General features: G+C 45.6%; 1 protein-coding gene across 1 annotated transcript in view; it reads left to right on the top strand.

The window, feature by feature from the left end:
- LOC142588552 (trypsin-like) overlaps positions 1–24241 on the top strand; it is a 477136-nt gene that overhangs the window by 337245 nt on the left and 115650 nt on the right. The window contains exon 3 of the mRNA XM_075700395.1: positions 14419–14557. Coding sequence (XP_075556510.1) covers positions 14419–14557 — 139 coding nt within the window. The remainder of the gene's footprint in view (positions 1–14418; positions 14558–24241) is intronic.

Below are 24241 nucleotides of genomic sequence, written 5' to 3'. Positions count from 1 at the left end.
TACTTGATGCGTTTGGTCTACCACGACACTTCCATGACTGATACATATATATATATATATATATATATATATATATATATATATATATATATATATATACAGTTCTTGACATATTCCGTCCACTTGTTGCCATATGCAGCTCCCATGGCAAGGATCATGTTTTCCTTCTGCTCATTAGAAAAAGACATGGAGACTGGGACGAAACAGAAGGCATCTTTAAATCTTTGCCCTCACGCTATCAATTCGATATTGTGGTGATAGTTTGCGTGGCAAAAAAAAGAACCATATGTACTTTATCTACGTTAAGACAGGAGCTCTCACAGCTTGTTTCCAACAAACACCAAACGCGACATGTTACTTCGGCCGGGATGCGGCAGATAAAGCACTAGTTCAATCACGATGATTTTCCTGATTTCCTTTATTTCGTTCTGGATAACTCAGTGGGAGCATGTTCGAGGGCGCTGCTTTATGATGCGGGTGGGAGCGCGTTTACCTGGTAATTTCCCTATTTCGCAGGGTTAATATATCAATCGCGAAAAAAAATAGTACGCAATTAGTACTTCACCAAATTACAGCCGTTAGATGTCCCAGCGCTCTACCTTTAAATGCCTCATTGACACTTTGATAATTAGGATACCCGCCGTGGTTGCTCAGTGGCTATGGTCTGCTGAGCACGAGGTCGCGGGATCGAATCCCGGCCACGGCGGCCGCATTTCGATGGGGGCGAAATGCGAAAACACCTGTGTGCTTAGGTTTAGGTGCACGTTGAAGAATCCCAGGTGGTCAAAATTTCCGGAGTCCTCCACTACGGCGTGCCTCATAATCAGAAAGTGGTTTTGGCACGTAAAACCCCAAATATTATAATTATTATAATTAGGATAGTACGTCTCGCGCTACATAATGAAATGTATTTGCCTAATAAAATCTTAGTAGCGAAAAAATTACTGACAGCTACTCCAGTGTACTGAAAGCAAAATGCACTAACTTCGAGTAACACATTGCCCTTTATTTTAACGTTGGTGCATGATAGGGCACCCTGTATATATTTATGACCTTTGCATGCAAGTGAAGCTGTTTCCGTCCCTAATAAGCGTTGTAATTTATTAAAATATTTTTTACAATATATTGCTACACGCGTGTGGTATTTGCTTGTTTGAACGAGGCGCGTGGGTGCCATCACTCAAGCAAAGAGGAAGAACAAACTCGGCTCGCGCTGTGAACCTGACCGGTCAGCGCTGCAACCACTCTTGTAAATACAACCTGTATATGGTACTCGTCTCGCTAACTCGTCCTTCGCGTAACATTGTGGTGGAGGCGGAACGTTCGCCGTCCTCGCCACGGAGCTCCGAAGCGGCCGCACCGTCGTCTTCTCAGCCATGGCTTCCGATGGAACCACCCCGTCATCACCTACATCTGCGGCGCCTACCACAACGTACGTTACGGTTCATAGTCTCCATGATCCTGGGAAATTCTCCGCCCAAAATGACGTTGACGTCGACGACTGCCTCAGCATGTATGAGCGTGTTAGCCAAAGCCACCACTGGGACTCTACCATCATGCTTGCCACTGTGATCTTCTATCTGGACGGGACACATGTCTGGTTTCGCTCCCATGAAGATGAACTGTCCAGCTGGGACATTTTCTAGGAGCGGCTTCGCGACCTATTTGGCAACTTGTCAGGTCACCAACAGGCTGCGTGAAAAGAGCTCGCAACCCGCGTACAGTCGTCGACCCAATCGTATGTGTCCTACATACAGGAAGTGCTCACGCTTTGCGGAAAATCTACGAGCACATGACCGAGGTTGACAAGGTGGGCCATACCCTAAAGGAATTGCGGACGACTCCTTCAATTTGCTCGTCTATAAGGACGTTTCCACCGTCGACGCCATCGTCAAAGAATGCCACCCCTTCGAGGTAGCCAAAAGCCGCCGATTCCTCCCACAATGTTCCCGGCTCCCAAACACCCCTGCCACGTCCTCTTGCTCCGCTCTTACCGCCACACGACCACTTCAAGAGAAAGTCACACGCATCGTTCGCCATGAGATTGAAGCGGCGAGTCCGGCCCGCCTTCATCCACGACCCCCTGACTGTACCTCTGACCAAGAGGCCCCACTATTTGAGTTATTCAAGCTGTTGTGCGGCAAGAAATTGCAAGCCTTGGCATCCCTACCGGTTGCTCTGTTTCCCGACCTGATTCGGTACCCATTCCCATATCCACAACCTGTAAACACCCTTCTTTCGCTCCCAAATAGCAAAATCCTGCTGAATAGCGAAACCCACACGACAAACAGATCTGCTTCCGCTGCCACCGCAACCGCGTTGGTCATGTAGCCAGCCACTGCCGCACCACCTGGATGCCGCCGTACTCGAGCTCATTCCCTGCTTCTCGTCCATACGCCGACACTCGGCGTTATTCACCTTGCCGTCTGTTCCCAACTTCTGATGCCCCTGCCACCGCTCCTCCATGCGATCGCCGTCGCCTCAACGCTGCCGCTCCCCGTCACCCCAGCCTCGCCGCTTTTTCTCGCCAGACCGACGGACCGAAAACTAGGCCGTGCAGCTTTTGGAGGTAGGGCTGCATCAAGTTCGTCCTGTGCAAATCCTCCGTTGACGCTCCTCACCAACACGAACCTAATTGAAGTAGACGCAGATGGTTTTCTGTTCACGGCATTATTGATACTGGAGCGCAAGTATCCATAATGAGCACTAACCTATGTCGTCGCCTCAAAAAAGTTCTTACGCCTGCCATCACTCGAGCCGTACGCGTCGCCAATGGCGCCGCTGTTCCCTTCAGGAGTGTGCACTGCTCGCATAGGAAATGCTGGCCGCCAGGTTCCAGCCCTGTTCACCGTATTGACCAGTTGCCCTCTTGACCTAATCTTCGGGCTCGACTTTTTGAGGACGCATTCTGCCCTCATCGACTGTGCTACCGGTACGCTGTGCCTAGAGCTTCCTCTTCTTCCAACTGTTCACCCCAAACAACCGAACACCCTCTGCACTACAGAGTTTGTTCGCTTACCTCCAAAAGCACTAACGTTGGCTGAATTAGCCTCTACGGCAACCATGCCTGATGGCGACTATGGCGGGCACCCATTCGTGATGTCCTCCTGGCGCGCGACATCTCTGTGCCACACTCTGTCGTAACCCTTGCCGCTAATGTGATGTGTCTTCCCGCTATCAATTTTGGCGTGACGAAGCAAGTGTTACCTGAAGGCATAGCATTGTCCACGCTTCGGTCAGTGACAGACGACCACGTCACTGCTTCTGCAGTGACGTGGTCCGCACCTGACCAAGCAGCCGCGCTCTATCGCCTTTTGCTTTCCTACCGCGGCATATTTGATACTGACAATCGACCACTTGGTCAGACGTCCCTTGTTATGCATCGCTGGTGATGCTGTTCCCATTTACCGCCAACCGTATCACGCGTCCACGGCAGAGTGGCAAGTTATTCAGCAGGAAGTCAACAAGATGCTAGCCAGAGACATTGTTGAGCCCTCGTTGAATCCTAGGGCATCGCCGATCGTGCTCGTCAAAAGAAAGACAGCACGTGGCGTTTCTGCGTTGATTACCAACTAAACCGAATTGCTAAAAGGGACGTTTACCCTTTACCATGAATCGACGACGCGCTTGGTTGTCTTCACGGTGCCAAAAACGTTTCGTCCATCGACCTTTGATGTAATTATTGGCAGATTTCCGTCGATGAGCAAGACCAAGAAAAGACCGCTTTGGTCACTCCAGATAGCCTCTACCAATTCAAGGTTAGGCCGTTTGGTTTGTGCAATGCCCCCGCCACGTTCGAACGGATGATCGACTTTCTGCTTCAATGTTTCAAATGGTCAACTTGCCTTTGTTACCTCGACGACGTCCCTGTATTCTTTCCTACATTTGAGACGCACCTTGAGCACGTCGCAGCTATCCTTGACATCATCCGCAAGGCTGGGCTCCAATTAAAATCATCGAAGTGCGACTTCGGGCGCCGACAGATTACAGTGCTAGGCCATCTCGTCGATACTTTCGGAGTACAACCCGACCCGGAGAAGGTTCGCGCGGTAACTGCTTTTCCTGTACCTCAGTCTGTCAAAGACGTCCGTAGTTCTGTGGGGCTCTTTTCTTATTTCCGATGGTTCGTGAAAGTTTTCGCAACAATCGTCGACCACTCTCTGAACTTCTTAAGAAAGACGCGCCTTTTACGTGATGTTCCCCTCTCGCTGCCGGATTTCCACGCTTTATCACGATTCTCACTAATCCACCTGTCTTGGCCCACTTTGACCCGTCCGCACTCGCATAGGTCCGACCCAGTGCCAGTGGTTATAGGATCGGCGCCGTCTTATCGCAAAGCCAACACGGACCTGAGCGCGTTATAGCCTACGCTAGCCAGCTCGTGACAACTGCAGAGCGCAACTATTCGATTACCGAGCACGAATGTCTTGCTCTCGTCTGGGCTGTTTGAATGTTCCGCCCATATTTCTATGACAAGCCCTTCTCAGTGATCACAGACCATCATGGGCTTTGTTGGCTTTCGCCGCTCAAGGATCCTGCTGACCGACTCGGTCATTCGGACCTCCGTCTACAAGAATATCTTTACACAGTGACTTACAAGTCTGGACGCAAACACCAGGACGCAGATTGCCTCGCTCGCTACCCAGTCGAAGACACGACCTCTGCGTCTGATACAGACAGCGACGCCTGTGTTCTCTCTGTTTTTCCACTGCTCCATGTCGCCGACGAGCAGCGCCGTGACCCGTCCTTGTGTATCATCATTGACCGCCTCGAATCGTCACTCGCTGACAGTTCCCTTCTCCCTTCACTTATTCACACTTCAATATGGCGTACTCTACCGCCACAACATTCACCCCGACGGCCCTGCATTACTCCTTGTGATCCCTAAACAGCTGCGCTCGGCTGTCCTCCACGAAATTCACGACCTCCCGACTGCCGGTCAGCTGGGTGTGTCACGTACGTACGAGCGGATCCGCCGACGCTTCTTTTGGCCAGGGCTTGCTCGCTGTGTTCGAAGATACCTAGCTACGTGTGAGAAATGCCAGCGACGGAAGACACAATCGACGCTCCCTGCTGGGTACCTTCAACCACTCGACATTCCCGCCGAACCATTCTTTCGGGTTGGTTTGGACTTACTTGGCCCTTTTCCTCTTTCTGCTTCTGGGAACAGGTGGATCGCAGTGGCCGCAGATTACGCCACGCGCTACACCATCACCCTAGCGCTTCCTACAAGCTGCGCCAAAGATGTCACCGATTTTCTTTGACGCGACGTGACTTTATTACATGGAGCTCAGCGACAACTTCTCAGAGAGCGTGGCCAGAGGTTCCTATCAAAACTTATCGCGGACATCCTGCAGCCCTGAGCCAGGAGGCACAAGCTATCCACGTCATACCATCCGCAAACAAATGGCCTCACGGAGCGTCTCCATCGTACCCTCACAGACATGCTAGCGAAATATGTCTCTTCAGACCACGCTGAATGGGACCTCGCTCTACCGTTTGTCACATTTGCTTATAATTCCTCGTGCCACGACACAGCTGGTTATTCCCCATTTTTCCTTCTGTTCGGCTGAGAACCAGCGCTGCCCCACGACACAACCCTCCCTGTTCACGCAGCACCGACCAGTGAATACGCACTTGACGCCATCACCCGCTGTGCCCACGCAAGGTAAATTGCCCGTGACCGCCTTCTGAAATCCCAAGACAGTCAAAGGCGTTTGTAAGACCAGCGCCACCTTGAGGTGCACTTCCCGCCTGATTCCTTGGTGCTTGTATGATCTCCGTCGTGTTAGGTCGGCATGTCAGAAAAACTGCTGTCTCGTTACGCAGGCCCATACCGAGTGCTTCGTGCCGTGACTCCCGTCACCTACGAGATCGCCCCTGACGCCCCATCTGCTTCCCAGTCCAGTGATATCGTGCACGTTACACGACTGAAGGAGTATCACCCTCGCAGTGATGACATTTAGGCGCTCCGGGACGTCGCTTCTGCTGCCGTGGAATTATGCTACACGCGTGTGGTATTTGCTTGTTTGAACGAGGCGCGGAGGCTCCCTCTCTAGAGAAAAGAGGAGGAAGAACGAACGGGACTTGCGCTGTGAACTGGTGAGCTCTGCAACCACTGTTGCAGAGCTCACCGTGTCGCAGATATAACCTCTAAATAGTTTGCTCATCTTATTGACCCGTCCTTCGCGCAACACTAGTATATGATAGCGAAGCAGCGCACTTACATCTGGCATGTACACGTACACATAGAAAGGACACACACATCTCCTGTGTATGCCCTTTCTATGTGTAGGTGTACCTGTCAGACCTTAATGAGCTGCTTCAATATCATGGCTCACCAGCTAGCCCATCGTTATATTTTTTTGAAGAGTCGTTAGCAATGCTTACTAGAAAGAAAAGCCATACTGAGACACACAACATTCAAATGCATTTCACACGCCATTGATAAAAGACTGGCGAAGGGGTCTACTCAAGCCTCTACGCTTTTTTCGTGGTGAAAAAAAGCAGGTAAAGTAATTTGAAGCGTGGTGAACATACAGCAACATATTTATTCTCCGTGCATACGCTATCGATTCATTTAGAAATAATCTTTAATTGGGGGGGGGGGGGGCTCCCTCCATCTCTTTCAAAAAATTTATAAACTTTGTCCTGTGTTTATATCTGTATATTGTATATGCGCATGGTGTTTTAACATTTAAAACAATGCTGAAGTGAGATAATACAAACGAGGCCGGCGCCGCTAGTGTTTCTAATGCACGTGTCCTCGTATTGTCCTCGTACTGGGCATGGCAGCATCGACAGAATGCGGAGCACTAATCCGTTTGTCTTCCTTGTGCAGCTGTGTGGCCTTCTTGGGTGTTTCAACGTTGGCTGTCCGGACATCGGCGTGCTGAACCTCTCTGCGCATGTCCATCTTTCAACGCATCAAGACATCGATCAAGAAATACGCCCACCAGCATTGGAATCTTGGAATCCGTATCATCATTCTTCGGCAACACGTTCTGATTGCCAGGAACCTGGACTGCAGGGGGCATCACAGTGCACTCAAGCTATAAATGGGATTCATGCTCGTTTTGCAACCACTGGGCATGGCAGCATCGACAGAATGCGGAGCACTAATCCGTTTGTCTTCCTTGTGCAGCTGTGTGGCCTTCTTGGGTGTTTCAACGTTGGCTGTCCGGACATCGGCGTGCTGAACCTCTCTGCGCATGTCCATCTTTCAACGCATCAAGACATCGATCAAGAAATACGCCCACCAGCATTGGAATCTTGGAATCCGTATCATCATTCTTCGGCAACACGTTCTGATTGCCAGGAACCTGGACTGCAGGGGGCATCACAGTGCACTCAAGCTATAAATGGGATTCATGCTCGTTTTGCAACCACTGGGCATGGCAGCATCGACAGAATGCGGAGCACTAATCCGTTTGTCTTCCTTGTGCAGCTGTGTGGCCTTCTTGGGTGTTTCAACGTTGGCTGTCCGGACATCGGCGTGCTGAACCTCTCTGCGCATGTCCATCTTTCAACGCATCAAGACATCGATCAAGAAATACGCCCACCAGCATTGGAATCTTGGAATCCGTATCATCATTCTTCGGCAACACGTTCTGATTGCCAGGAACCTGGACTGCAGGGGGCATCACAGTGCACTCAAGCTATAAATGGGATTCATGCTCGTTTTGCAACCACTGGGCATGGCAGCATCGACAGAATGCGGAGCACTAATCCGTTTGTCTTCCTTGTGCAGGTGAGCAAAAAGTATGGAAAATGTTTTCGTTCTAATGACCTATTCCTGTTGGTGCTGCCGTGCCCTCGGCTTTGTTGCTTGCTACAGGTTTTCACATTGTGTCTGAGGAAATTATTATTGTTAGCCGGAGACATTGAATCGAACCCAGGCCCTGACATGACCCGAATTTTACAACAACTTAATGATATTGCAGTCGACATAAAAGATATGAAAGAGAACAGATTACTGAACATAGAGAACAAATTAGATGCCCTGTCCAGGCTTGAGAGCAGAGTAACGTCCTGCCAAGAACAGGTTAGTTGTATGAGTACAACGATTGAAAGGCTTGAAGCAAGGCTTGAGCATCTTGAAAATTATAGTAGGAGGTCAAATCTGATCATATATGGCATCCCAGAAACTGAAGAGGAAACAAATGAATCGCTTGAAGAAACCGTAAACAAAGATATTTTTCATGATATTTTAGGACTCGACCCTATCCCTATTGAGCGGATACATAGGTTAGGTAAACCGGCAATTGACAAAACACGTCCTGTAATCCTAAAGCTTTTAGACAGTAGGCATAAAACTGTGATACTCAAGAACGGAAAGAAACTAAAGGGAAAAGATTATTCAATTGGCGAAGACTTTTCAAAGAACGTTCGTGAACTAAGAAAGAAACTATGGGATAGCGCGAAGCCGAACCGAGATAAAAAAGAAAGGGTTTCCTTGGTGTTTGATAAGTTATATATCAATAATATTCCTTACGTTTGGGACTGCGAAAAAAATGATAAAGTGAGGGTTCAAAAAAACGACGGGATCGGCGCAAGTCGGCCCGTGACGCGAAGTTGTACGCAGTTGCGAAACCGCTCACCAATAAAGTGAGTGGTTCATTTACCTCAGCTTCTTTCTTCACTAAGACAGATAGCTTGTCTTGCCATAGTAACACGGGCCAATCTAGTATAAAAAGCTTGAGAATAGCTAACATTAACGCACGCAGCGTTGCAAACAAGAAAGACTCGCTTGAACTTAAACTGCTGGAGTTCGACCCACACATATCAGTCCTGACGGAAACTTGGTTACATGAGGACTTAGCAGATGACCTGGTATTTCCTCCTCATTATAAAGTTGTTCGCAAGGACAGGACCTCAAGGGGTGGTGGCGTAGCCATTCTCTTAAAAGACTCTGTAGAATGCGACCTTGTATATGATGTTCCTGACCTTGAATGCCTTTGCATAAAAATTTCTTGCTGGGGTCATTCTTTCATCCTGTATGGTTGCTACAGGCCACCAGATGCCGCACCCGACTATCTTATTAAGCTACAACATCACCTGTCTCATTTCCAAAATAAGAAAATACTGTTAATAGGTGACTTCAATCTGCCAGATGTGTGCTGGTACCGCTTACAAGGCGGTGCTAAGTCTGGGAGCAATGCAGACGTTCTATTTGATGTCATGCTTACTCATGATTTAGCTCAAATTGTAAATCAACCTACTCGTGTACAAGGTTCATCTTCCTCTATACTAGACTTAGTTTTTGCTAGCCGTCAATATTCTATGCATACTGTATCGGTCGAAACAGGCATTTCAGACCATCACCTCGTAAGCGTATCGATAGATTTATAGTTAAGTCCCCTTACCACAACAAAAAAGCCAGTCACGTACGTTGTTTCAAGGATTATTCTAGGGCTGATGATGCCGCAGTGATTGATCATATGGAAACTTGTTTATCGAGCTTCGATGATAATGACGATGTCTGCAAGCTGTGGGAGCGATTCGTCGAAATGTGTCAATATTGTCTAAATGCCTTTGTTCCGAATAAACGCAAAAAAGTTCACAAACGCACACCTTGGATGACGCGGAAGATTATTCAACTGAAGCGAAAACTAAAAAGATCTAAGAAAAAAAATCACCAGTTAAGTCAGATTGAAACGCTTAAAAATAATCTTGAACGTGCGGTTCGTGAGTCAAAAGACTTCTACTTTAACACAACATTACCCAGTTTTGTTAAAAATGACCCAAGTAAATTTTGGAACTTCCTGAGTGACAGCAAGAAACATATCTCAAAAATAACAGCGGAGGGAGATACTTTGACTGATCCGATTGATATTGCACGCCATTTTAATTATTTTTTTCACAGCGTATTCTCTAAAGAAGGTGTACAAACTGTACAAAGCGCATCAAATTATCCTGTATCGGAGGTTGACTTTGTTAGCCTCCCTGGTGTATTTGCTTTGCTTTTAGAACTGAAACCTAAAACTTCTTCTGGTCCTGATAATTTACCCAATGTATTTTTGCGACGCTATGCCGAAATAATTGCGAAGTTTCTTTTTGTGCTGTTTAAAACATCTCTGCTGTCATCAAAACTTCCGGTTGAATGGAAGACTGCTCGAGTTGTTCCCATCTTTAAAAAAGGTGACTGCACATTACTACAAAATTACCGTCCTATTTCTTTAACTTCCGCATGCTGTAAAATGCTCGAACATATTATTGCTAAACATATTAACAAATTTCTTGAAGAACACTCCATATTAAGCGACTTTCAGCATGGGTTTAGAAAGGGCTATTCTACAATAACACAATTAGTTACAATAGTACACACCTTTGCTAAAACACTGGATATGAATGGTCAAATAGACGCCATATTTATGGATTTCAGCAAAGCATTTGATAAAGTTCACCACGAAAAACTGATTCAAAAACTAAAAAACATTAATCTTCCAGACATTTTAATATCGTGGATTCAAGATTACCTCACGAATAGAGTGCAATTTGTTTCAGTCGATGGGTGCAGCTCCAGTTGTCTCCCAGTCACCTCTGGGGTGCCCCAAGGAAGCGTCTTGGGGCCTTTGCTTTTTCAGATTTACATAAATGATATTGTTAATGTGGTTACTCCAGGAACTCATATTCGCTTGTTTGCTGATGATTGTGTCGTTTTCCGTCAAATTACGTGTACTAACGATCAAAACGAACTTGACCAGTGTCTTCGAAATGTTCTTGATTGGTGCAGCGAGTTTTCCATGGTTCTTAACACTGAAAAAACAGTTTCGATGCAAATAACACATAAAAAGAACCCAATTAACCACGTGTATACACTGGGATCATCAACACTAAAGCAGGTTAATAGCTACAAATATCTAGGTGTAACAATCACAAGCCGTCTTTCCTGGAACTCACATATAGATAACATATGCTCCTCTGCATTTAAAAAGCTGTGTTTTCTGAGGCATAAACTAAGAAATTCACCTTCTCACATAAAACTTCTAACGTATAACACTTACATCAGGCCAAAGCTCGAGTATGCTTCGGTTGTTTGGGACCCATTCACTAAACTTAACATAGATAAATTAGAAAGGGTTCAAAGAAAAGCTGTTAGGTTTATCTATTCCAAATTTAAAATCACCGACTCCCCCACTGACCTCATGGCGGCTAACAATATTGAAACACTTGAAACGCGAAGAGGAAAATATCGCCTTGAATTTCTTTATTCTTTACTTAACCATAAGTTTGCTTTGGATCCTTCACAGTACATATCCCCTCTAACCACACGTTATACCCGACATCATCACATTCACTCATTGACACCGTATTTTGCGAAAACTGACTGTTTTAAATATTCCTTTTTTCCGCGGACAATATCCGATTGGAACCATGTTATGACATCTTAATAGTTTGCAATATTTGTCTCCTTATTTTTATGTATATTTCTTTTCATTGTGTTCTGTATCTTGAGTTTTAAGAATATATGCCTGTCCTGCTTGGACCCTGAAAAGGGTCTGCAGTATGTACTAAATAAATAACATAAATAAAATTGTCAGGATTTGCAGAAATAAAGCGAAAGTATGAATTAAAAGCCATGCACGCCCGCGCCAACAACGGTGCAGTAAGCTTTTAGCCCCAGTAAAATTTCAATTGAAAAGGTGGAGGAAAGCCCAAAGAAACCTCAAATTATGTAGGTGACAAAGCTCTGGCAGTGGCACATTAAGTGTGTGCGTGTGGGGGGAGAGGCTTCGGAATCTATCGGGAGGGCTCAGCCCGCCCCCCGGAAAACTCCGCAGCGGGCTCGCGCCCCGGAGCGCCCCCGTAGTAGCCGCCTATGGTGGTACGCTATGGAAACTCTCAGTGAGAAGTATGGCTGGATCAACTACAGCCTTTGTAAAATAAAAATTTTTCAAGTGTTAGAGTGTGTGATACGGTTGCTATCAGCTACGCTTCCCAGTGTCGCGACATAGATATACTTTACAACAGCTTTATATTTTGTGGAAAGCGGACGGGGGCCATGGTAACTGCAATGTGTGACAAAATTTTTGCGCTCATGGTCCAGTTAGAAGCGTTGCAAATGATTACTGATAGAAAATTATTGAAAGGCAAAAAAGGAACTTTCATTTCCTATTTTCAGGCGTCATAACATGTTCCAACTGGGCTTCAGCGATGTCCTCGGTGAACTAAACAAGACATTTTGCTTGTAAATGGCGAAAATCAAGGGCGCGTTATCGGCAATGTGTAGTTAAACTTCAAAGACAGCGGACTAATTATGACATTTGCCCTAAATTACGTATTCAAGCGATCCGGAGTTTTATGAATGTGTTTTGCGAACAGATAATTTATCCCATTGCCTTGGGAGAACTGTGAACTCAACTGATATAAAATCTAGTGGAAATTGGGATGAGGGGACGGAGCAGGGAGGAAGGTAGGACACCATGGTGAATGTTTTGGCGAAGTAACATGTGTACTGATGGATAATTACTGGCTTTTTAAAGATGTCCAACAAGTGCTCCAAAGCACTTCTTGGAGGCAAGGTTTGAAACGGAACCGTCATAAATAAATAAATATATATATATATATATATATATATATATATAGGGACAGCGCACCTTAAAGTATTCTATATAGTGAAGAGAATCTTAAACTTTTATTGCAACTCTTCGACAGAGACAGCTTCGCTGGGAATAGGGTTATAATTCTTCCAAAGTCGCACACATCTGGTGCGTTTTTTCTTGTGAATATTGCAAGTAATTTGTGTTGATTCTGATTCGTTGCCTATAACCTCCGCAATGATTTTACGTAATCTAGCGACACATTTATGACATAGGCTTAAACATCAAGTACAATTCTTTGCTTAATTGTTAAACTTGTAGCAAATGCGCACCCTTTATGAGAGCTGTACTGCGGCTACTGGGCGGGATCGGGGACCTCTGTGATTACAAAGACGGCGCCGAATAAAACAACACACGAAGAAGGGAGACACCAGACAGCACGTAGGCGCTGTAGGCGCACGTAGGCGCCTACGTGCTCTCTCGTGTCCCCCTTCTTCGTGTGTCGTTTTATTCGGCGCCGTCTTTGTAATCATGCTTAACCGACTAGCCCACCAACACATACTTAGTTACCTCTGTGAGGCACTCATTGCTCTTTGTCCATGTATCACCTTGAGATTTTACATAGTTGCAAGAATTAAATGCAAATTCATATAATTTTTCCGGCCACCGCGGTTCCCCACGTATGCTTGATAAATAGGTCTATGTCAATAAACATAAGTATAACTGACAGACGCATTGCCAGGCTGTTTTACTTATTGTAATAATCATTGTAACATATATATATATATATATATATATATATATATATATATATATATATATATATATAAGGAAGAAAGAGAGGTCAGTTCGTTTGCGGTGTCCCCCACTCGAGAACTAGTTGGCATGCCACAGCATATGGACGCTGCCCAGCTAGAAGGAGAACCTGAAGGAGGCACCACGCGTCATGCGCCATCTCTCGAGGCGACGCAAGATGCGCGCCGCGGGACTCACGGATCGCTGTCGTCCAACAGCGCACTGGCAAACCTGTCTCCGCACTAAAGGATAACAATAAAGTGCATGGTCCCCTGTATGTGCCTTTTGAACGTCGCTATTGGAAATGACATGTAAAACTTCAGCATAATACAGGTTACAGCTTGAACGATATTGTGAACAAACTTTAGGAAGAACTCGGAAGCAATATTGTTTGAAACTTGTTTGATCAGTAACTAGCGTATGTAATGAGGTCCTCCACGAAGGGTTGGGGGCCAGAGATCGCATTTTCTTAAGCTTTGACTGGTTGCCCAGATGACCTCGTTTTCTTCTCGCAGCTTTCCACGATGTTCTCCTTCGAGTGCCCGAATAACGGCTTTGCCTTTGGCTCAAGATCACTTGAGGCTCTACGACAACGGGAGCTAAAAGCATTTCACGCTTAACATGCCTAGGCATGCAAGACCCAACACGCAGTCCAATCTCTCCTGCAGTGGCATGGAAGCACCTCTCATGTCTTTTCAATGTATTGCCTTCGGCTTCTACAAGGTCGTTGAATCAAGCGGAAGAACTGTAACAGTACCGCTTGCCTGATTCACCTAGAACTCTTGTTGTGACGTTGTAGGCCTCAACTTCTTATTTTAAGAAAACGGGATAATATCCTTCCTAAGACAAGACGTTCCTCCTAACAATGCTTGTACTAAAATAAAGGTGAAATAGCGCTAAACACGCTGCACCAACATAGAACGGAACGAATCAACTGGACAAACAGCACCTGTGTATACCATGTTATCACAAATAGTCACATGTGTTTTGCGATGTTTTAGCTCTTTAACGATGCGCAAGCAGCTACAAATATCTGCACTTTTTGCATTTGTACTAGACGGTGTTCATTCTTCTTTCGCAGAAAGCAAGACCCAATTTCCAACGTGAAAGTCTACTACGGACTTAAAGGCTTGCAAGGGCCCTTTAGGCGAGTGGCCCGTTTCTTGAGACATCCCATGTTCGACATGTCCACCCTCCGCAACGACATTGCTATCCTAATGGTAACGTAGGAAAATATTTGTTTCTTTATTAGACAGCGAATGTGAGCTCATAAAGAAGTATTATGCGTATGCCACGCGGGGTACAGCAAATCCTTAGCCTTTAATGAAAACACCTGTGTGCCAAAGTTGACTCCCAAGTAGCCATGTGTGGGAATTCCGGCATTAAGGATGGTGCAATGTTTCATAACTGCAAATTTTTACATTAATTTCAATATTTTTTTCGTTTCATTGTCAGACGTTACATTTGTTTCCAACTCCCTACTTCGTTTATTCATGTCGAGTTTTCACATTAGCTTCTTTTTTACGCGCATGTACGTCGACGTTGCCTTCTTTCACGTCTACTTTGCTTGACACGCGGCTATTTTTTTATCCACTGTGACACTCTGGAGGCGCGAAAAGGCCATTAGGGCGTCTTAAAATGGGGGCCCTAAAGTTTGGGGTCCCAGAGAGCTTTGCGGGTGTTGGCGTTGGGCCAAGCAGGAGTAAAGAGTTTTGAATAGAGATATGGGTTTGCGGATAGCGTCTTGCGCTTGCAGCGCCACTACGGCATCAAGGAAAACTATTATAAATAATAAACAAAATATACCATTTTATGATAAGAAGAGTAATTTCTACATTTGTCTTCCCGCTGTTACGTTTCGCCTGCGACGTGCGGTATAGCCGGCGCGGATGCAACGGACGCCGGGGCTTCGTTCACAGCGGCGGACATTTTGGCCAGTTCAGCGCTGTCCCAACGCCTCCTCCAAGCGCGTCCAGGCATGTTTCAATGCCACGTGTCTTCGTGTGTATGCATGTGTGTGTGTGCATGTTGGTGCCCACGCTTGTCAAAGCGCGGCAGCCGGGGAGACGAGCTCCCCAACTGTGAAGCGAGGAGGTCTGACCGGCGCCGGCCCGGCGGATACGTCACTTCTTGTCACAACCTGTCCGTGCACCGCAGTCACGTGCGCCTCTATCGAGGCGTTCCTTTTTGCCCTCGACTCCTAGAGTATAAAAGCAGCTGCCCCCGGACGCTTAGAGAGAAGCTTCGATTTCTTCAGTCGAGTAACGTGGTCTCCCATTTCTCCACTTCGGTCGACCTGACCGGCCGCTCTTTTGCGATGCTAGAGTAAACAAGTTTTTCTGCTAGCAGTCGACTCATCCTTTGCCAGGACCTTCGAATGCTTCCAACTGTGCCCCAGGCGACCAGGCCAACGCTACCCTTGGGGCTTGCGACCCAGATGCAACACCGCGTTTAATTTCATTTTAGAGGTTATTCTGCTAGCAACATGCAAATAGTCGCGCTTTGTTTTGAGTAACCAACTTTACGTGCTTCCACCAGACAAAATGAGCCGTGTTAGGCCTACAAGCCATGAATTGACAACCAAATCCAGAATCAGTGACGCCCGATGAAACAACCTTCATAATACACGCTAGTTCAGAGTAAGCGATAACCGCAGCCACTTCTCCCAGCTTGCGAACTTCACGCGTTACCACGAATAGAACCCAGTTTGGTGTTAGGTTAGAGGCGTCGCTTCGATGGGTGCCGCCATGTTGGTTGACGCTAAACTTTTGGGCAGCTTTTGAGGCTTCCACTCAGTCAGTAAAATAACATGTCTGACGCAAAACCCAAATGCCATTTGCGTCACGCGCATGCGCAGTGGCTTCGACGTTATTTCTTTTATTCTAAAACTCTCTACTTTTGCAGCAAAACTGTCTAAGGCTAGGATCCCGGGATTTTTTCGTGGCTTAACGTCGACAGAAAACTATCATCATCAATGGCTCATTGCCCAAAATGCAATGGCTCATACCCACGTAAGGCGGAGGCTACAAGCACTCAGTGAAGTAAACCGAACAGTACATACATTCTCTGGAATCACGCACACCACATACAGAACAGCAAACGCTTCAATAAAGAACAAGCTGAAAACAAGTACATACAGGCATCCAAACCACATAAGTTATGACAAGTCCGAAGCACGTAGCGCTTCCCGCGTAGGTTTCCCGGTAAAGATTGTGGACAGCAACTTGCGACGTGGGGTGTGACATTCCTACCCGTTCGTATATAAAATAACCAGCCTATCAACTAATTTCAATGTTGTTGCAACACCGCTATGGACGGCCGCGTGGGGTAAAAATTATGCTTACTCTCGTTACTACCATTAATCTCAAATAGCATTACTACCATGACTCTAAAGCCATAAATCCCCTCAGCCGCTGCAGTGGTGATTTTCAACAGCTTCGCTCGACAGCCACTTCCGTATGGCCGGGATGGCGAGTTTCTTTAACAAGAGGCCAGACGGGCGGATCCCATTCAATACAGTCTAGGGGAGGAATATAGTTGAATCAACATTACAGTAGCGCTAATCACGCTCGCATTCTTAACGTTGCCTTCGACTAATTAACGTTCTGCGACTAATTCTCGCTATCTCTTCTTGGTTTTACTTACATTTGGACGCCTTTCGAGAATTGTTACGACGCTCTGGAGACGCGAAAGCGCTGCTTTTTGACAAAGCGGCCTGATTGCATGGTACTCACATCCTACGTACGCGAAACCCGTGTAGTGTCACCCGACAGGAACTTGTCTTCAAAAATAAGGACCTTCACTGTGATTCCTAAATATAGTAAACTTCCCTTCGAAGAAGTTTTAGCTTGGCCCCTCCTTTCGTTGAATAAATGGTAAAGGAAAATTTTTTTTCTTCAACGGCACCACTGCATCGAAGTTGATGACGTTTGTTACACTTAAAAAAAAGCGTTAGAATCTAGTGACTGTGAAGGCACGTACCCACGGAGTGGGCTTGGGTAACCCCCCCCCCCCCCCCCTAAATTAAGGGGCATACCCACCACCTTCCCCACCTACGCCACCAATCCTCACAAACATTGCTAAAGCACCACCAACTCAATGCTGAGATTTGACAGCTATTCGGTGGTCAAAATGTCGCTGCATTTTTCACTCCTTTTGGATGACGGTATTTATTAGCATCTCCTGGGGTGTGAAGGGCAGTTTTCTCATCGATTCGGTTCCCGCGGGATTAACTCGAGTATTATCTGTATTCAACGGTCACGCACATGGCTGTTGCTTCGTTAGTTCAACCTTCTTTGTTTAGACTGATCCAGGGACCAGGAACGGGATTCGGTTCGTATTCAGCTGATCTGTATGCTTGAGGAACGAGTTGCACCCGGAGAAAACGCCAGTTGAGTTTAACTTTTCCTTTTGCTTCATTATATTTCCTCGAGTGACGGCTCGCCGCCACGCTGGCACATTGTCGGAACCATGTACCCGCTATTTGAGGTAAATAAAGTGCAAATTAAAATAATGCGAAACAGCGTCCATCATCAAACGGGAATAACCCATAAACCAATATGCAATATGATTGTCACCCGTTACCTCGTCTGGTTTTTCTCTAATTGTACAGCACTTGTGCAATATTGGCAACTGAAAACAAGATCGCAAGGATTTGATAAATTAAGTGAAGGCAACAGCCAAATTGGAAGGAAAAAGCGAAAATGAACAAACTTAACCATTTTTATCAAAATATTTATGGACGAACATCTTTTTATTTAAGAAGGATGTAGAGAAAACGCTGCCGGAAGTGGAGAACAATTCTGTGTATTTTGAATGACACTTCTACAGTTATCAGTCGAGCCACCTGACGTAGCCACTTCTCTTCTGGGCTTATGTAAATGTTTTTCTAACCTTCCGCAGTGGGCGCAGTGCGTCTGGAACAGCAGCGTCCTGCGCTATACGCAGTTGTGCGGCAATGGCGGCCATGCACCATTACGCAACTTCCCAAATAACAGTCGGTTTTGGCACTTCACTTGATAGAGCAGTAAACGAGGGATCCGAAAGAATTGTGATTGTTCCGCAAATATATATTTTTCTATCAGTCTTCCAGACCTAATTAAAAAAACGTCATTACAGTCACATACAACCTAAAGAAACACTAAAGGCTAATAGTAAGTCGACGTGGACTGTGTAAATACCATCCCAGAAACATTACAACGCTCGTTTCGTGTCAAGAAAAGACTAAGCTTATGAAAAAAAAAATTGCATCTGAAGGGTCCGGGCGCCTTTGCAATTCAAGTCTCCGTCCGCCCAACCGGAGAAGTGGTGACGTTGCATACGCCATCACCGCCCTTTGCTGTCGTCGGCGAGTAAAACGGCACCGCGCCAAGACAGATAAAGTCAGGGCGGCGGATTCGCTGCTGCAGCTGCTTTTTGGCCAAGTGGCATAGACCGTTCGGGCATCCCGCGACATCACAGCGAAGTTGAATTCTCTGCTACATGCAGTTTCTGCGAGTTTGGGGAGCCAGCAAAACCACTGCAGTACTACGCGGTCAGGAAAGTGCTGAAACGCGAAAGCGAGGGTGTCGCGGAGTCGAGAAAACGAAACCGTTCGACCGCCCGAGTCGTTGTCAAGGGTTATTTCATTCACTTCTTTTCTCTAAACATGACACACAACGGGGCAAGTAGCAGTTTATTTCCTCCTATAATACAATGCAAGGATGTTTTTTTTTTTGCAACGAGTGGTTGCGTACTTGTGACAGAATTTAACTCAGGAGTGCTTTCGTCATCGGGCAAGTACTTGAATTTCCCGGGGGTGTCTGTAATCATGTCCTGCATTTACCTCAATTTCTCGATTATTAAGGATGTTTTCGCGTTAATATTGAGTCCTTAGTGATTCACGAGTATTAGCTTATCACTTTAGCTTGACTTATTATTTGCCTTTAGTGTCCCTTTAGGTCAGCAGTGAAGCCCCGCACACACCCTCATAATCGCCAGCCACTGTTCCTCCGCGAGGCTGCAAATAATTCGTACTTCAAACTGTTCCTCTTACGCAAATAATGCGTTAACCACACAAACAAAGTTATTAGCGCATAATTTTATACGTTTTCCCTCGCCTATTATAGTGGAATAGAGAAAGCCTATTAGAGCCTATGAAGTGAAATAAAATGCTTGCATCGCTGCAACTATTTATTGTCAAGTTCAACTTCAGTTGACAATGGAATTTCTTGAGTAAAACGGGCTCAGCAGTAAAATGAACTGTACCGCAGACTTTTGAACATTTAATTAATTCGGGAGTTTAATGGGGGGCGGCTGCCAAAACCGCGATCTGATAATAAGGCACGCCGTAGTGGGAGACTCCGGAAATTTGAATCACCTGGGGTTCTTTAACGTGCGCCTATGTCTAAGTAGACGGGTGTTTTCGCATTTCATCCCCGTCGAAATGCGGCCGCCGGGATTCGATCCCGCGACCTTGTGCTTAGCAGCCCAACAACATAGCCACTAAGCAACCACGGCGGGTAGACTTTTGAAGAGTGAAATGCTCAGACTCCATACGCTTTGTCCATGTCTGTTCCACACCTCATTGCTTCCGTCGATGAAAAGGCTCTTCAAGAGCAGCAGACGCTCCGGAGGTATCAAGTACGACGCCATTTTGAAAAGGACGCATGGCGACGATTTTGTTTGCTTCTGTGATTAGCTTGCGGTGAAACACAACCCCGCGCGGTCTGTGTGCCTTGGTTGCCAACTGCTGTTTTTTTTTTCAAGTTGTATGCTACTATAGAAATCTACTATAGGGAGAGGCCGTTGTCCAGCAGTGGGCATAAAATAGGCTGATGATGACGACAGAAATCTTTATTTTACACTTTCGCTTGTTTACTTGTTCTTGGCAGTGTTCTTCCTGCGCTTCTTTCCTGCGCGAGTCCATCCGATGTGCTTCCCTGTTTGCAAGTAAAAAAGAGGTCTATCTCGCAGGCGTACTACCTCTGAGATACACCTTATTTCATTTTCATTTTGCGGGTTTACGCGTGTTTATGGAGAATGGCAGGTGTTATTCACATTTGTGCGAGTAAACGTACCCCCTTCCTCATTTGCATAGAAAAGTTACATTGGGTTGGGTCGCCCCCCCCCCACCCACGAAAACTATCCTAGGTACGTGCCTGTCACTGTGTGAAGGAGATATTTTATGTTTACCGTTAGTGCTTCATAAAGAATCGCAAGACTTGAAGGAGGAACTTACTATGTTACAACAAAAATTCTACAATGAAAAGCGATATCAAAGTACCGTACATGGCACCTAATACATATAAAGCCTACAAGGTTGATGTAGTATACATTACTGCTAAGTTAGCCATTGATTTGTGAATAGGGCTTTGCAAAGCCTTCGTAGACATTCCAAACATTTATATAAGCAGCAAATACATCTACAGAATTTGTCTGCATTAAATCTGTGTTACATGCCGTCTCGTGTTGAGGGGCCAATTTATGAACTTCACGATTGATTTTTCTGCTTCGTAAAATCACTAGAATTTATTCTTTTCCCAAAGGCAGCAAAATTGCATAGGGAAGGAAATTGTCTTTCTTACTACATCTTTTTTTAATGTCTGTTACGAATACCATGTTATTGACGGAATATCTGACCAAAATGCTGTGTTAATTTCAGTTCCTCGCATTGTCCTCAAATACCCCTGTATCTACCGCACACTTCCTGACTTTAACCGCGCTGATGATTTAGCAATAACAGACGCCCTATGCGATTCCTTTCATTAGTTTGAACTAATAAGTACCTCCAGTGATACTAATACCTTGGCAAGCTTCTTCGAAAATTTTGTCAGTAATTGTACCAACCATTTTATTCCTTTAACAACAAATGACACAAAGACTGAAATTCCTTGGATGACTTGCGACCTTTTGCATTTATCACGTCGTGGGGCCAGATTACGTCGACCGAAACGCTCTGGTGACTCAACAAGACTCATGCAATTCCACAGCGCCAAAATCTAAAAGGGTTGCTGTAAAAGAATTCAATTACAAGGTAACCTTCCCGAAATTTATGCTGGGCAATCCCCAAAAACTATGGAAAGCTATCCTACCACTTGGGTGATCTTCGGACACGTTATTAATTCACAATGTAGAAGTTTCTGATTTGCAGACAATAGCTGTTTCTTTTAACACCTACTTCCTTCTGCCTTTACAACTCTGTAACCGCTGTTTATGATTCCGAACCAAATCCTGACATCGACGATACATCACTGTCTACATCATAATCATCATCAGCCTCGTTACGCCCACTGCAGGGCAAAGGCCTCTCCCATACTTCTCCAGCTACCCCGGTCATGTACTAATTGTGGCCATGTTGCCCCTGCAAACTTGTTAATCTCATCCGCCCACCTAACTTTCTGCCGCCCCCTGCTACGCTTCCCTTCCTTTGGAATCCAATCCGTAATCTTTAATGACCATCGGTTATCTTCTCTCCTCATTACATGTCCTGTCCATGCCCCCCCCCCATTTCTTTTTCTTGATTTCAAATAAGATGTAATTAATTAGCGTTTGTCCCCTCCCCCAATCTGCTCTTTTCTTATATCTTAACGTTTCATCCATCATTATTTTTTCCACAGCACGTTGCGTCGTCCTCAATTTAAGTAGAACCATTTTCGTAAGCCTCCGCGTTTCTTCCGCGTACGTGAGTACTGGTAAGACACAGCTGTTATACACTTTTCTCTTGGATAACGGCAACCTGCTCTTCATGATCTGAGAATGCCTGCCAAACGCACCCCAGCTCAGTCTTATTCTTCTGATTATTTCAGTCACATGATCCAGATCCGCGGTTACTACATGCCCTAAGTAGATGTATTCCCTTACTACTTCCAGTGCCTCGCTACCTATAGTAAACTGCTGTTCTTTTCCGAGACTGTTAAACATTACTTTAGTTTTCTGTAGATTAATTTTTTACACTCACCCTTCTGCTTTGTCTCTCCAGGTCAGTGAGCATGCATTGCAGCTGGTCCCCTGAGTTACTAAGCAAGGCAATATCATCAGCGAATCGGAAGTTACTAAGGCATTCTCCAATAGCTCTCATCCCCAATTCTTCCCAATCCATGTATCTGAATACCTCCTGTGAACATGCTGTGAATAGTATTGGAGAGATCGTATATCCCTGCCTGACGCGTTTCTTTATTGGGATTTTGTTGCTTTCTGTGTGGACGACTACTGTGGCTGTGGAGCCGCTATAGATATCTTTCAGTATTTTTACATGCGGCTCGTCTACACCCTGATTCCGTAATGCCACCATGTCTGGTGAGTTTTGGATTGAATCAAACGCTTTCTTGTAATAATAATAATCATCATCAGCCTGGTTACGCCCACTGCAGGGCAAAGGTCTCTCCCATACTTCACCAACTACCCCGGTCGTTTACTAATTGTGGCCATGTTGTCCCTGCAAACTTCTTAATCTCATCCGCCCACCTCACTTTCTGCCATCCCCTGCTACGCTTCCTTCCCTTGGAATCCAGTTCGTAACCCTTAATGACCATCGCTTATATTCCCTCCTCATTACATGTCCTGCCCATGCCCATTTCTTTTTATGGATTGCCACTCCCCTCTGTAATGCTTCGGCCCTGAGGGTACAATAAATGAAATAGGATGTCATTAACTCGCGTTTGTTCCCTCACCCAGTCTGCTCTTTTCTTATCCCTTAACGTTACACCTATCATTCTTCACCCGCCGTGGTTGCTCAGTGGCTATGGTGTTGGGCTGCTGTGCACGAGGTCGCGGGATCGAATCCCGGCCACGGCGGCCGCATTTCGATGGGGGCGAAATGCGAAAACACCCGTGTGCTTAGATTTAGGTGCACGTTAAAGAACCCCAGGTGGTCAAAATTTCCGGAGTCCTCCACTACGGCGTGCCTCATAATCAGAAAGTGGTTTTGGCACGTAAAACCCCAAATATTATTATTATTATTATCATTCTTCGTTCCATAGCTCGTTACGTCATCCTCAATTTAAGTAGAACCCTCTTTGTAAGCCTCCTGCTTTCTGCCCCATACGTGAGTACTGGTAAGACGCAGCTGTTGTGCACTTTTCTCTTGAGGGATATCTTATGTCTCGTAATCAATGAAAGCTATATATAAGGGTGGGTTACATTCTGCACATTTCTCTATCAACTGATTGATAATGGGAATATGGTCTATTGTTGAGTAGCCTTTACAGAATCCTGCCTGGTACTTTGGTTGACAGAGGTCTAAGGTGTTCCTGATTCCGCTTCCAATTACCTTAGTAAATATTTTGTAGGCACATGGACAGCAAGCTGATCGGTCTATAATTTTTCAAATCTTTGGCGTCCCCTTTCATGGGCATTAGGATTATGTTAGCGTTCTTCCAAGATTCCGGTACGCTCGAGGTCGTGAAGTATTGCATATACAGAGTGGTCAGTTTTTCTAGAACAACCTGCCCACCCTCCTTCAATAAATGTGATCCTCCACAGCTGCATTCCCCCTTTGCATATCTCCCAAGGCTTTCTTTACTTCTTCCAGCGTTACTTATGGGATTTCAAATCCCTCTAGACTATTCTCTCTTCCATTATCGTCATGGGTGCCACTGGTACTGTATAAATCTCCATAGAACTCCTGAGTCACTTCAAATAACTCATCCATATTAATAATAATAATAAGAATAATAATAATCTTTATTACATCCAGTCATGTCATGGTTACAGATCCAGCCCGCATAAGCAACATTGCTTGTGTGCGAGGCTGGGCAGTCAGCTGGTAGTACTGATATGTGTACAAACAAATAAATAAAATATATAGGAAAAATTATATCGCAAAAAATGAACAAAAGATATTATTTGAACAAAAGATATTATTGCATCAACAGGAAAAGAAACACATTGACATTAGAGATGACTTCACAACCAGGTTCGCATGC

Source organism: Dermacentor variabilis, chromosome 7 (assembly GCF_050947875.1).
Source record: "Dermacentor variabilis isolate Ectoservices chromosome 7, ASM5094787v1, whole genome shotgun sequence".
Classification (NCBI taxonomy): Eukaryota; Metazoa; Arthropoda; class Arachnida; order Ixodida; family Ixodidae; genus Dermacentor; species Dermacentor variabilis.
Note: the sequence above shows the minus strand (reverse complement) of the source record. Positions and strands in the feature narration are given on the sequence as shown.